Below are 14,989 nucleotides of genomic sequence, written 5' to 3'. Positions count from 1 at the left end.
GGCATGTCAGGATCTGAGCTTGAGCTTACTGGGTTAGTTCAGGACTGCTGCCTTGAGAACTGCAGGCTCTGCAGCTTGGCTCTGAATCAAGGGAGACTGGGCACAAAACTGCCCTTTGTCTTAAATACAGGACTGGGAGGGATGTCCTGGGTCCGCTTCCATTTCTTGCACAGCATCGAGCATGTCATTTGGTCTTTTGATTATAATCTTTTAATCTTTGGTTTGGAAGGGTTAAGATTTGAGATCATAAGAGTCATTTTGTGTTGGAAGGGAACTTAAAGCCCATCAGTTCCAACCCTTTGCCATGGGCAGGGACACCTTCCGCTAGAGCAGGTTGCTCCAAGCCCCGTCCAGCCTGGCTCATACTTTAGTTTTGGTTTTATTTGTCCAGTTTCTAACCAAGTTTGTGGTAGTTACAGTCCTGGTTGATTCTGTGTTGTAGCAATGTGTGATGATGGTCTTAGTGGTCATCTTGGTCAGTGGTGGTAAGGCTGTGCGGGGTGCCTCAGTAGGGGATACATGCATTGTATCTGCTGTGGCTGTCATCATCTAATTGCTGATTATTTCGTACATGGGGCAAAGAGCGAGTTGGCTCAATTTGAATCCCAAATTGAAGATTAGGAGTTAAAGCAAGGAAGGAGGGGAGAGAAGGGGCTCTCATGGGTAGAAGCCACTGCAGACCCATAGGAACTTGGCCTCTTCTTAGTGTGTGGCCGCTTGTGCTGCGTGTCTTGTGTCTGATGGTCCCTGTGCAGATTTCCAGCTGATTCCAGAGAGAATCTGCTGTGTGTTGTCCTAAATTTCATGTACAGGTCTGTGGACCTTAACTAAGGCTGCCAAGGTACAGGTGGAATAAGCTCAATAATAACCATTCTGGGTCAGAGCGGCTTTAATCAGTCTAAAGCCAGGAGTGTGTTTTCGTGTTGTAGAGAAGCTGAATTTCCCTGGCCCTGTTCTTCCCTGCCATGCTGTCTCTGGGAGCATGTCGTTGGCGGATAGCCCGGAACTTGGAGACAGATACGTTTACCAAGCACAGCATTTTCAGTGGGTTACCTCAAAAACCAGCTTAACCACACAGAGATTTGGCACTGGAGAGCGTGTGCCTTAATAACAGGACAGAGGCACAACAGGACAGAGATCCTGTGTGATGGAGGAGAGGAAGAGGAGGAGGAGTGAGGTGGTGACTGTAGAACATTGCTGTGTTTGGAGAGTGGGAGTTGTCCTCTGCTGAGCATCACTGATGGCGGGGGAGCGGAGAACTGCTGCTGCCTGTGTCTGCTGCACTGGATACTCAGTGGGGATGTGGCTGTTGACAGGGAAATACCTTCTTGAGATCATACCTTGGACCCAAGGAGCTGTGCGTAGCTGTACTGGATTTACCTGTCATGACATAGCTGAGCTTCCATGGGGATCTCTACACAAAAGACTGTCTGGGCATGGGTGTGTGGAAGCAGCAAATGGTTGTGGGTAATGCTGACTTTTTGGAATGCTGTCACTATGAGACCTTAACTACAACTTCCCATTTACACCACAATCTGTAGACTTAAATGCACTTTTAAAATAACTTTTAATGAATGTTTTTAATTATTTTTATTTGTTACTACTTTAGATGCTATTTTTTGAAGCATGACACACGTTTCACAAGGGAATGTTACAAGCAGCTCACATTCATCTCCAGGAATGGGGTGGGATCCTGTGTGAGTGTAAGCACTGTCGTGAAGGCAAAGTAAGGGGTTTTAAAGGCAAATGATGGTTCCCGAGTCCAAGTAGTAAGTAGGAAAAATTGAAGCCAAAAAAGTCTCAGGCTCTGCTCTTACCAAATCTTGGTTTAAATTCTAGTAGTCGACTGTTGGAAGACAAATCTTGTGGACAAATTCTTCATATTTGATTGTTCCATTTGGTCCAACTTTGGCTGCTTTGAGCAGGTCATCAACTGAAAGAAAGAGTGGAAGAAAAGCACAGGTTTGAGTGGCAGATACTACACATGTTGTGATCTTCACAAGAGCAGCAATGCGGGGTTTGGGGTTTCAGATCAGTTTTAACTTCTGGGATCAGTTCTGGTGCCATCCAGATGAGCTTTGAACTAGCATCAGTTCACACTTGGATTTAGATTTCCATGTCTAACTTTCTGGAGCAGAGGTGCCCATCTCCTTGATTTGCACATGGAAAAGATTCACAAATTTAGTCCGAATCAGCTTTTAACTGTTCTTGGTAGGAGTAGCTTATTTAGCCTGGGTAGCAACCTGTCCCTATTCAATTTAGACCAGACTAAGTGCTCATGGAGGTGATGTGCCCAACTTGAAGCAGATTTGTGTGACACTTGTTAATGTTGGCAGGTCTTTCAAATTCTTCCCCTTATTTGAAAGGGAAGAATATCCCAGCTGGAGCCCTGAGGCTGTCACTGGAAATACATCTGAAGAAGTGGTAACTGTGCAGTTGGCACCTGGGAGCAGTGTGTTGCTTTTCATTCCAGCTTTGGGAATGCCTTGGCAGTGACAGCAGCTGCCTAACTGAAAATGTTATCATCTTCTGTACAGGCTAAGCCATTAGAATCATAGAATCCCAGAACGGTTTGGGTTGAAGGGACCTTAAAGCTCCTCCAGTTCAACACCGGCCACGGGCAGGGACACCTTCCACTAGAGCAGGTTGCTCCAAGCCCCTGTGTCCAACCTGGCTTGAACACTTGAACACTGAATACAGCATCTCTGTGTGACAAATCACTGTTCCAGGAAAGAACTCCAGGAAGGGACGAGGTCTCTTGGTTAACAGGTTACCTCTTCTGCAAGGCACAGAATCTCTGCTTGGCCATCGTGGTGTGGGTAAAGGCTGGTGACAGCAAAGGAGACTTCATCCTCACGTGAGTCTAATTAGAGTTGATGGTGCTAATGGTTCTGCTTGGCTTGGGGAGCACTCCCTGCTCTGCGTGTGTGTCTGGGCTCTGCTGGAGGCTCTGGTTTATGTGGGGAAAGCCTTTTAAACGAAGGCACAAGCTCATCGTGTGGCTGTGACCAGAAGGAGGCTGGTGCTGGTGGGGTGGACTTGGGGACACAACAGGAAGATGCGATGCCCTGGTGCCCTGGACATCTTGTGTGTGATGGGGGGACATCCCTTCTCTCCCTCAGGCATGCACCAGCACTATTCCCTGCTGGCACAGGTCCTTTCCCAGGGGGAATTCAGGAAGGAAATAAGATGAGGAGCATTTGATAGATCTTTGAATTGCAAACTACCTTCTTCCTCGGAGAGCTTCTCTCCTAGTCTTGTAAGCTTGGCTTTCAGCTCCGAGATGGTGATGATGCCTCTCTTCTGCCTGTCTATCATGGACAGGGCGGTGAGGATTTCCCTCTCGGGTTCCTCTTGCTTCATTTGCCTGTACATGATATTCAGGAAAGTGGAGAAATCCAGCTCTGCGTTTTTGTCTGGAAAAATAAGAGGAGATTCTTTAGGAATGGCTCAGTTTCGTAGTCTAGATCCAGTCCTGAGCATCCCCGTTGTCTTCCCCCCAGTTCCCCCTCCTGGGGCACCTTTTGCCTGGCTCTGGTCTGGACCAGGATGGACCATATCTGGGGGCTTTCTCCTGGCCTAAAACCCTTTTATAGCTTCACTACACTTGTGTATCCAGGGTTTTTGTGCACAAGGTCTGTATGCCAGACCTAGCATCCAGGATTTTAATCCAGCCCATTTTATCTCATGATTCTTCTTTGCTCTTTGTGCTGTGCTTTGAACTCATTTGTGTATCTGCACATGAACATCTTCCAGTGTTCTTCTACCTCTGCTGGTTGGACTGGGCAGATTCCCAGCCCCAAAATCCATAATCACTACAAATGCCTTGAAGCTTTTCTTTTTCGATGGCACTGTTTTAACCCATGTGCTGGCTCGACTTCATTCAGCACCACATCAGACTATAGGCTTTGGTGGCTGCTCTTGGTTTGCATTGCCTCTCACCCAGGGTCACTGTTCCCTGCAGGGCTCCTGGCAGCCCCCGAACCACAGAGAAGCTGCATTTCTCCATCTGTAACCCCACGTGTTTTATCCATGGGCTGCACTCACCGATCCTGTGCAAGTGGAGGTGTCTCTGCACCTCGCCGGGCGTGGGGCTGGCTCCCAGGCACCGCATCACTGCCAGCAGGTCCGAGGCCTTTATCTTCCCTTTTTGTTTCTTGTCGTAGAGGGAAAAACATTCCTTGAACTCTAATTAAAACCCAAAACTGTTATTCCCTGTGGGAGGACATTGATCCACCGCTGATGGCTCTTCCCGTGTGGCCCAGCTGGGCGCTGTTGGTCGGGTTCCAGCAGGGATATTGTGTCTGGTTTGGGGTGTCTCGTTTCAGGATGATGGACAGTGGTGGGGGGGACCCTGGGTAAGTGCCAAGGACAATTGAAATCCAGGCTTAGGACTAATCTGGGGTCCTTCAGCCTAATGGAGAAGTCCGAGAGTGGAGCCAGGCTGCTGTATGTGGAGAATACTGTTTAATACTTTGCCTTTGTGGGGGTAGGAGAGGATGCTAAAGGAGTGAGCCTTAAGGACAGAACCCCAGATTGTTTTGGGTTGAAGGGACCTTAAAGCTCCTCCAGCTCCAACCCCTGCCACGGGCAGGGACCCCTTCCACTAGAGCAGGTTGCTCCAAGCCCCTGTGTCCAACCTGCCCTTGAACACTGCCAGGGATGGGGCAGCCACAGCTTCTCTGGGCACCCTGTGCCAGCGCCTCAGCACCCTCACAGGGAAGAGCTTCTGCCTCAGAGCTCATCTCAGTCTCCCCTCTGGCAGGTTAAAGCCATTCCCCTTGTCCTGTCCCTACAGGCCCTTTTCCAAAACCCCTCTCTGGGTTTCCTGGACCACCTTTAGGCACTGGAGCTGCTCTAAGGTCTCCCCTTCAGGAGCCTTCTCTTCTCCAGGCTGTCCCGACACCTCATTGCAGGCTGAGTGCCGGGTGCCCTGTGGGTGCTGTGCCGGGTGCTGTGTGGGTGCCGTGGCCTCCCCTGCCCTGTCCACCTCCTCCCTGCCGCCGTCCCTCAGAGCTGCTGAGCCCGAGGCCATTGCAGATTATCGGGTTTACAATAATACTCTTATTTCAGCTGCTTCTGCCATTCTCTGGCAAACTCGTCCTCATCCCTGCCTGGGGTAGGGGCCCCGCTCCCAGCGAGAGCCCCGGTGCCGCCCAGTGACTTCCCGCACCCTCCTTCCTCCTCTTCCTCCTCCACCTTCGCTCCCATCGTACATGAAACCTCAGTACTGCAGGTTCCTCCTGGTCCCTGCTGCTTGGCTGGGGCTGGCGGGTTTATGGGGTTGGGAGGTTGCTGGTCTCAATGCAATCCAATGAGTGGGTATGGGGGGGTTCAGCTCCCCAGCACTGTGCTAGAATTGGCAAGATTTCTTTGGTTTCGGGGCAAAGAGAGACCCTGGAGAGCCGGGAGGAGACAAGTGGGGAGCACAAGACAGAGTGAGGCACTTTGGAGAGAAATGCCACCTTATGTAGATATAAACTTAACAAATCATATATATATATGTGCATTTGTTAAGCTGATCTTGCTAACAGGAAAAAACCAAGCGAACCCAAACCAAAACCGTACGTACCATTAATCTGATCCTGGGACAGAAATTTTGCCTGGAGCGTGGAAAGGAGAAGGAGAGAAAACAGGAAAACCAGCTTTAAAATCTGGCCGGGGAGCAGTGTGAGGGGGGTTTGTATCAGCCCAAACGCTTCACTCACCATTATCCCGGGGCTTCCCTTGTGTTCGACGCTGCCCGTGGGGATCGGAGGCGTCTGCTGCTGCTTTCCTACTCGATTAAGGGCTAAAGTCCGGGGTGGAGTGAGGCTGTAATAAATACCCCGCTGCCATGGCTACGAGACCTGATCCCTGCCAGGCTGGATCCCGCGGCTCCCGCTCACATGCCATGGGGATAACGGCGCTCCCAGAGCCTCAGATGGGACCGAGGAGCAGGGTGAGAGCTTCCCTTGGTAAGGGTTTAGGGGTGTTGGGGTCAGGCTGGATGGAGATGGGCTGGTGCAGCACGAAGGGTTCGATTGTCCCCAATAGCTGCACACCTTGTGCTAAGCTTTGCGGCTGGGACACAAATCCAGCCTGTTGGTGGCTGCTGGGGACGGGCCAGGGGATTTACAGCCCCACAGGTTGCTGCTGGAGGGATTTGGTGATGGCAGCAGCAACAGGAGGTAGTTTGGGCTTGGTGCAGGGCGTTGGGCATCGCTGGCCATGTTGCCATGCCCTGACCTGGGGCATGTCAGGCAGGTGGGGAGGAGAAAGGGTTTGTGAGAGATTTAAAGCTCCTCATTGTCTGCGTTGTTATTCATTAGCATTTATTCAGCTGATCCGCCTGGGTCAGACGCCTCCAGGACTGACAGGTCTTGTTGCAGGTGTAGAAGGGGGGATGATGCTGAGGAAGAGGGAGAGCTGCAGTGGGCCAGAGAGTTCTGAGGTTTAACCTGGGTGCTGGGTGCTTGTGGACCAGCCCAGACCAACAGCCCTGTTTGCTCACATCTTCTGGTCCCTTCCAGCACTGTGCTGCTGCTGCCACCCAGTTGACATTCAAGCCATTGAAAAGCAAGTGTTATGCATGAATCTGTCATTTTTGTCCCATCCTGTCCCCTACAAGAAGAGCTGAGCCAACAGTGTGGGTGCAGGGTGATGCTCAGCCCCTCTGCGTCTGCTGGTGCTGGAACTACCCCAGGAAGGAACCCATCAGCAGGTATGAGAGGGGATGAAGTACCTGATGCCAGGCTTTAATGGAGATCCAGACCCAAGAACAAAGTATTTGGTGTCCATAGTGACCACTGCAGCATGAACCAGCCCCTTCCCAGGGTAGACCCTGCTCTGTTACAATGACGTGTTCAAGGTCCTTAAACCTCAAAAGAATCAAGGAGCAGTGGGTTTAAATTTAAACAGGGGGAGCTCAGCTTAGACCTCAGGCAGAAGCTCTTCCGTGTGAGGGTGCTGAGGCGCTGGCACAGGGTGCCCAGAGAAGCTGTGGCTGCCCCATCCCTGGCAGTGTTCAAGGCCAGGTTGGACACAGGGGCTTGGAGCAACCTTGTGTAGTGGAAGGTGTCCCTGCCCTTGGCAGGGGTTGGAGCTGGCGGAGCTTTAAGGTCCCTTCCAACACAAACCAGGCTGGGATTGTGTGATTCTCCTTTCAAAGGGCAGAGCTGCTTCAGGAAGCAGTGGGAGTCACTTGGCTTTTACCAAGTGCTTTTATTCTCTGTTCTTTGCTAATGGCTTTTCAATTCTACTACTTGAATTCAGTCACACAGGGCTCTCATACAAATTTTGTAGACATAACCCATTGCAGGGATGCAGCTGGGGTTGCAGGAGCTCAGCTCCACCACCTGAGCCTGGAGAAGTGGTGAATGGGAACAGATCCCACTGGGCACTGGAGCTCACCCCCTGCCTGATGGGTGCTCATTTTGGCTGCATTCATGGGGAACTGCCACCAGCCAGGCCCTTCCTGCACCATGTCTGCACTCAGCAGCGAGGGTTTAACCCCATCATCGACAGCCAGGACCCTGGGACCACTGTGCAGATCCAAGGTAGGGCAGCTCAGCCCCTTCCTGGCATGTTTCACTCATCTTGGAGCACTGTGGGAGCAGCAGATACATCTCTCAGTGCCAAGATGCGGGGAGGGCGCGAGCTCCAACTTCCCTGTCATCCCTGACTCCTGTTAAAGGCTGGGATGCTCCTGGGGTGGCAACGGTGGTGGGGCTGGAATGCTGCGCCCCTGCCACCACCCCGGCTTTAAAGCCTTAAGTCACAAGGACTATTCTCCCCTTTGTTATTCAGACACCTCCTCCCTGGCTGGCTCTGGTTGACACACACACACCGTGCAGCTCGTGTTGGTCAGGAATTTATTTGAAATACATCTACCTTAGAAAAACTAGATTATTCTTTTTTAATTCAAATCACTCTAAAATATCAAAACTTAAAAACTTTCCTTTGCTGGATGGAGGTTGTTCATGTGCAGGGTGTAAAATGCCCACGGCTCGGGGATGTAGATCACCCCGGGGTACTTCTTCCTGAGGATTTTGTCATTCCACAGCCAAACCACCCAAAGAGCAATGAGGACCAGTGTGATGATGAAGGAGTAGAAGAGGAAAAGCCCATTGCTGTCCAGCACGAGCCCTTTGCGCTTCTGGTGCATCACCAAAGCCATCATGGCAAAGAAAGTGAAAATGTAGAGGATGAAAATCTGACCCTCGGTCACGAGGTACCTACAAAGCAAAGACACCCATTAGTGCTCCCATGGAGAACACAGCACTTCCAGCCTTACCTGGGGTGAGCATCTCCCGTTCTCCGGCCCTGCATCAGGCAAAGCTGTGCTGCCTTCTGCCAGCTTTTAAGCTGTGATTTTGTTTCACTTTATCCGTAATTTAACAACCAAACTATGGGCTTCATTAAGAGAATGGATACAGAAATGGGATTTTGGGCTCAGTTTGTGAATGGGATGCTTAAAGGCAGAACCAAAGCCAGACTCTGGCTCTGTCCCATGGATGCTGTGCTTATTTAGTTCAAAACCCCACTGCTCTCCCTGTGTATGTGGCAGTGGCCAGTTCTGAGCAGGTGTTAGGAGGGGAAGGAGGAATTACACTCCCTGGTTCTTGAAGGCTCACACAAGAGCTGCAGAGCTTTGTGCTGATGGATTTAAAGGCAGCACATTGGGGGAATTGGGAACTGACCAAATCATCCTGATGATTTTGACTATCAAAACTTAATTTACTGTATAAAAGCAGCCTCGGCAGGGGGCAAAGCCACGGGCAAGAGAGAGCCTCATCTCTGGAGACGAATGAGAAGCTGTTTGGCTGCCATCAGGGAACCCGTTTGGGAAAAGGAGGCTAATGAGAATGGGAAATAAATAAGACCTCTCTCAAAAGGCTATTTGGGACCCGCAGGGCGAGAGGAGGAGGCAGCGCTTGAGCATCACCCGCATGGCCTGGGCTCTGTGTGAGACCTCTCGACATGGTGAGAGCATCCCCACTGCCACCAGTGAGCTGAGACCGTGTGGATGCGCTGCAGGCACCGGGTGAGCGCCCCAAAATCATCAGGGAACTGTGTGACAGGCAGCAAACGGCAGCCTCTGAAGGGCAGAGACAGCAAATACCATGGAGGGTGGAAGCTGGAGCTCCAGCAGTCACAGGATGACCAACTGTGGTTAAAGAAGCACCCTAAGCAGGGATGTGAGTGCTGATGGGTGACCCCGGACTTGTCTCAGCTTGTAAAGGCTGAAGTGGCTGCAAATATCAATGTGATTTGATGTGGTTTGATTTAATTTGATTTTCCAGCCCTGCAGAGCAGAAACTGCAGCAAGTTCTGCCCTGGGGAAGGCAGAAGCCCTCCCTGCACACTGGGGGCCTGCCTGTGGTATTCCCAAGTACTCCCTCTTCATCCCTTACCCATCCAGAGTGGACAGAAGCCACTTACCAGTAGTAAAGGCTGCTGGGCCCCATCAGAAGCAAGGCAGCCACTGGCATCCTGCTCTCCTCCTCAACAGGGGTGAAGCAGCCGGTGAAATATATGAACAGGATCAGGAAAAAAGGGATATACCTGCACATACAAACAGCTCCCATCAGTGGCGTGAACCTGGGAAGTGTTTAAACCCCCTCCCCAAATCCAAACCATGCACATGAGCCATTCCTGTGCTGTCCTGGCTGCACCTGGCTGCAGGTACTGACTTCTGGGGCTCTCATAGGAATAGCCCAAGTTTGCTGATAAGGTTGCATGTGGGGCTCAAGTGTTGAACAATCACATCTGTCACTGTGAGAGGCTGTGTGGTGGTAGAGGCTGAACTGCAGGTCAGGGACCAGGATTTCAGTAACCTCACAGAGCCCTTTTTAATTTAAAAGAACAGGATTTAGTTGCTTCTCAGCGCTCCAGGAACAGCAAATAAACCAGGAAAGCCTCATGGGGAGAGATTTCCCTCTGCTCTGAGCAGCCTCAGGATTATCTGGCAGCGGATAAAGGGACAGACAGTCCCTTCTGGGGTCTCTGGTGCAGGCAGAGCAGCAGGACATGGACACCTCTGGCACTGCCTGTGTTCCTGCCTCTGGGGAGGTGTGAGGCTGGATGAAGCACGTTGTCCAGCTGGAATAAGCATTTCTAGGGTCAGTGTGGGGCAATAGCACTGAAATCGGATCCTAACTGAGCTCCCTGGATCACTGTGGCCAAGTGGTCTCTGTTACTGGTCTGGCTATGAGAATAACCCTTCCCCTTGCTGGAGGGTCACTACATGGATGCACAGTGAGTAAAGAGCTTGAGTCTCATCTCACGTGGGAGACGAGAGCCAATGGTTTGACAAACCATCCCTATGGCTGTCGAACAACTGCCACATCCTGGAAACATCACCGAGACAGAGATAAAACTAGGGGGAAATGGGTGATTTTCCAAGGGGGGAGATCCACTGTAATCACCCTGGCTCTGAGAGCATTATCCCCAGCCAGCTCTCATCAGCTGGGATTTATGTTTTTCCCATATTAAGCTCTGATCAGCCCAGATCTGCCCTTCCTCCCATTACATTCTGAGGCTGCTGCATAGGCTGTGAGTTGCTTACCACATCGAATGACCTAAATATTCATCGTAGTAGTACAGCAGCTCAAAGGAATCAATCTGCAACACAACAAAGAGCTTTAGAAGGGCAGAGGGAACAGGATGCTCTTATATAAGGACAAGCAATTAATGTGGTTTTTTAAAGTGCTTATATAAAGCAGCCTCTTTACCAGTGTCTCTGGCTTCAGGTTCTTGATGATGGGATTCTCTCTTACAGACAGATGGTGCTGGTAGCCACTGAAAATCAAGCGATGGTTGACAGAGTCTCCAACCAAGTGGATGCTGGCTCCCATGACAAACATGATGATGCTGACATAGATCATGGATCTTGGTAAGGTCTTGGGGGATCTCTCGATGAGCTAAAACCACAGAGAGGTGTTGAAGAGCGTGGTGGGACCAGCAGAGACACGCGGCAGGTTCTGCTCACCCTGAATTCATGGTGCTTTGCAAAAATCACCCCAAAACACAGGGAAGGGGCCTGCAGAAAGCTGCAGGTTGTGCTGCTGTAACAGGCATGAGCTGCTGCCTGTGGTGGCCAGCACCTTGTAGGGACAACACAGTCCTTCCATGGGGAGAGCGGTGTGACTGCACCAGAATGAGCTTCCTTGATGGCAGCATTCCCTAAACACATCCCAGACAGGTTTCCAGCAGCCTACATGGCTTCCAGGTTTGTGTCCACTCTTTATCCCTGTTTGCAACAATAAAACCCCGTTTTTATGCCCTTTCTGAAAGCAACACCCTCAACCTGAGTGAATGCATAGACTGAATCAGTGATCCAGTACTTCTGATGGAGTGCTTGGAGCAATTTCTTCACCAGATGAGATCAAACCCGATTAATGGGAAACAAAAAGGCAGCCTGGTTCCCCAGTTCCTCTGCTGTGGAAAGCTGGTTCCTCTGGATGTGGAAGGCTGGCTGTGCCCTCCAGTGGCAGGGAGAGCCTCCAGCAGCACTCAGCCACACACTTGACTCCCCTGGCTAAGAGACACTTGCTCCTTTATAACTCTCCACTGGATGGTTTTCAAAGAACTCTTGTTGAACTGCTTGGGATTTGGTTTTTCTGTCTTCCTGAAGGAATTGCACTCACCTCTCTGAGTATTCCATAGAATCATGGAATGGTTTGTGTTGGAAGGGACCTTAAATCCCATCCAGCTCCAACCCCCTGCCACAGGCAGGGACTAGAGCAGGTTGCTCCAAGCCCCCGGGTCCAACCTCTTGAACACTGCCAGGGATGGGGCAGCCACAGGCCAGGATGGGGGCAGCCACAGCTTCTCTAGGCACCCTGTGCCAGCGCCTCAGCACCCTCACAGGGAAGAGCTTCTGCCCGAGAGCTCGTCTCAGTCTAGAAATACCTAATTGCCAGCAAAACCAGTCGAGTCAACCTTTGAACACCAGCTTTAGCTCTGCCTTTACCGTCCTGTGGTCTGCTTAGTCTGGGTGGAGGCAGGCACCTCCACGGGAGGCTGGAGGGAGCTCCATGTTACCTGGAGTGAGCTCCTGCAGGCCTGGCTGGGGATGAGGAGCAGGAGCTTCTCTCTATAAAGGAGCTCTTCTTTTGGGTAAAGACCTCAAAGGATGTGAATCCCAGCTCAAGAGGTTCAGGCACTGGGGGAGACACCAAGCTGGGCTCAAGAACACAGTCAGGGTACAAGCACCAGCCCAGGATCAACCGGGGCCACCTTTGCCCCCCATCTCCCTGCTGCCAAAGCAGCTTTGCAGCCCTCCATCAACACAGAAAAGCTCCTTATTTGTATTTAATTTTGAGGCTTAACTTCCCCTTTCTCTGTAACTGCTGCATGAATGTCAGAGCAGCCCGAGAGGACGAGGACCAGGAGAGCTCTCATCTGCTGGAGAAGGACGGTGGGACGTGTCCTTCAAGGGGACACTGGGCAAAGGAACGCATCCTGAATAACAAATGGATTTTCCTATGGACCAACCCCTCGTGCTGTGCTGCCAGGAGAGCCCAGGACAGCAAATGTGAAGCTGATGAGAACCCAGCCTGCAGAATCGGCTGGATCAGGCTGGGATGGGTCACACTGAGCTCCAGAGCTCCCACATCCCCCAAGGGACCAGATTCTGAATGTTCCTTTTTGGCAACGACGACATTTAAAGTCTCCCAGACAGGCTCAGGAGAGAGAAAATCATTTACATCTTAGGATGTAATTCAATTTTAGCTAATTTATAATTGCTTTCTCTGTCTCCTGGCTGCCGAGTATTTAATGTAAGGAGATTTCTAATGACAGGACAGTCTTTAACCTCATAAATGGTTTATAGGATCCAGTGGCTGGCAGCTGAAGCAAGATGAATTCAAGCTAAAGCTACAATTCTAATGTCAAAGAGCAAGTGTAATTAAGCTCTGAGCAATTCAGAACATCTACCACAGTTACAGCTGTCTCAAAAGGTCTTTTAAGTCATAGATGTTGACTTAAAAATATGCTTTGGCTCAGGCAGGGAGAAGGGCACCGACTCCTCTTGAATCCAGAATTCCTGGGGGAAGCAATCTGCATTGTATATGCAGGGAATTGAGTTGTATTAAGATGGTCACTGCCTTGCTCTGTAAAAGGTGGCACCACAAATGCTTTTTGCAGTGGCAAAGCTGGCTCTGAGGGCTGGCTCACTGGCAGGAGTTTGGGAATAACCAACATTCATGCACCAAGTCGCTAACAAACCCTTAGGCTTCACAAAACTGTGTTGTTTGCCCTGTTTTTACAACCAGTAGTATCAAAAAGCCCAACAAACCCAACAGCTGCACCTTGAGGTTTACCTTTAGCAGAAGAAACGGTGTGATGACATTGTAAGCCATGTGGAAATAATCTCCAGCACTCGGTTTGTTTAGAGGGAACCACTCCAAAGGTAGGATTATCTGAGGAGGGGGAGAAAAGCAGCACATCAGTATATCCCCACCACCCAGCTCGTGGTTACAGCCCCGTTGCTGGCTGAAAGAGAGAGAAAATCCTTGCTTTTTGACTGCTGCTGCTCGCTAAGTGTCAGCTTGGCTTCACATAGCTGTTAGTAACGGACCTGGGCAGCTCTTCTTGCAGTGAGCATCCCTAAAAGCACAGTCTGGAAGTGGGTGATTTACATCTCAGCCAGTGCCTAAAGGAGCTACAGGAAACCTGGAGAGGGGCTTTGGACAAGGGCCTGCTGTAGGGACAGGACAAGGGGAATGGCTTTAACCTGCCAGACGGGAGATTGAGATGAGCTCTTGGGCAGAAGTTCTTCCTTGTGAGGGTGCTGAGGCGCTGGCACAGGGTGCCCAGAGAAGCTGTGGCTGGCCAAGCTGTGGCTGCCCCATCCCTGGCAGTGTTCAGGTGCAGGTTGGACACAGGGGCTTGGAGCACCTTGCTCTAGTGGAAGGTGGCCCTGCCCGTGGCAGGGGTTGGAGCTGGAGGAGCTTTAAGGTCCCTTCAACCCAAACTATGCTCTGATTCTGTAAGAGCAGGAGTCCCACCTTCCCAGATACCCTCCCCACAACTGGAGCAACAACTGGTTTGGTACCAGTTACAGCAGTACATGGCAATGGTCCTTGTCTCAAGGACAGCTGCCCAAGGGAGCCCATCACGGCTCTGCCCCCTGTCCTCCACCCTACACAAGGTGACTGGAAGCAAAGCAGTGGCTGCCTCTGCTGCACTCACCATGGCAATGGGACGCCCGAAGTCCAGCACCCAGTTCTGCAGAGTGAAGTAGAACCACAGATCAAAGTGAAACGGGGAGGTCTTGAAGGTGTCCTCGTTCTTGACCGCTCCATGCCTGGAGGTGACAGAAGTGACAGTGTCAGCCTTAACTACTAGAACACGTCTGCATCCCTACCCAAAACCAGGGCTTCCCTGGCTGCTGGTGCATATCCAGGCTTTGGGATCTGTGGAATAACGAAGCTGAGAGGCAAAGGAGAGTAGGAGGCACCATAGAAAGACAGAGTGTTGTGAATAGAGTCTGGAGTATCCCCATAAGACTGCTCCTGGGCGTGAAGTGAGCACAAAAGCAGGATGAAAAGCTTAACTGCTGAATTAAGTGCAACTATTTTTAACTTTTGCATGACAAAGCAGAATTCAACTCCCGTGGCACTTCCAAATGCTAAACATGCATCACTGCCCGGTGGTACTCCAGCACAGGGATGCTCTGCACGCACTATCACCTTCATCTTCCACTCCGCTCCTCTGCAGAGCAAGGCCTGATCCAACCCTCCTGAGGTCTTTACATCAAATAACCCTCCAGCACCACCGGACTTCCACCTCCCTGGGAGAAAAGTGGATGAATCGCTCTCCCGTGGTGTCCAGACTGGACCAGACACGAGCTTGTGCTACCCGTGTTCCAAACCCAATGGATGAGGAGAATGGTGGTACCCAGGACAAGCTGGGGTGCCCTGGATGAGCCGGGAGAGCTGCAGCTCCCTGGCAGCGGATGAGGATCCCGGACCAGCCGGGGGGACCCAGGTAAGCCAGGATG

The 14,989-nt window shown here is 51.2% G+C and overlaps 2 protein-coding genes across 2 annotated transcripts; both read right to left on the bottom strand.

The window, feature by feature from the left end:
• Positions 1–1,835: 1,835 nt before the first annotated feature.
• On the bottom strand, positions 1,836–5,711 carry CALML4 (calmodulin-like 4). Its single transcript, XM_010009635.1, has 4 exons — positions 5,573–5,711; positions 4,048–4,188; positions 3,228–3,416; positions 1,836–1,933 (listed from the first exon to the last, which is right to left on the bottom strand). The coding sequence occupies exons 1-4, from the start codon at positions 5,709–5,711 to the stop codon at positions 1,836–1,838; spliced, it is 567 nt and encodes a 188-aa protein (XP_010007937.1).
• A 2,132-nt stretch (positions 5,712–7,843) lies between these two features.
• On the bottom strand, positions 7,844–14,293 carry CLN6 (ceroid-lipofuscinosis, neuronal 6, late infantile, variant; the record flags this gene model as incomplete). Its single annotated transcript, XM_010009634.1, has 6 exons — positions 7,844–8,216; positions 9,424–9,546; positions 10,550–10,605; positions 10,716–10,904; positions 13,308–13,406; positions 14,179–14,293. Coding segments are annotated over 6 exons (871 nt in total), but the record flags the coding sequence as incomplete, so codon positions are not given.
• Positions 14,294–14,989: the final 696 nt, after the last annotated feature.

Source organism: Nestor notabilis, unplaced genomic scaffold (assembly GCF_000696875.1).
Source record: "Nestor notabilis isolate BGI_N333 unplaced genomic scaffold, ASM69687v1 scaffold20262, whole genome shotgun sequence".
NCBI lineage: Eukaryota > Metazoa > Chordata > Aves > Psittaciformes > Psittacidae > Nestor > Nestor notabilis.
Note: the sequence above shows the minus strand (reverse complement) of the source record. Positions and strands in the feature narration are given on the sequence as shown.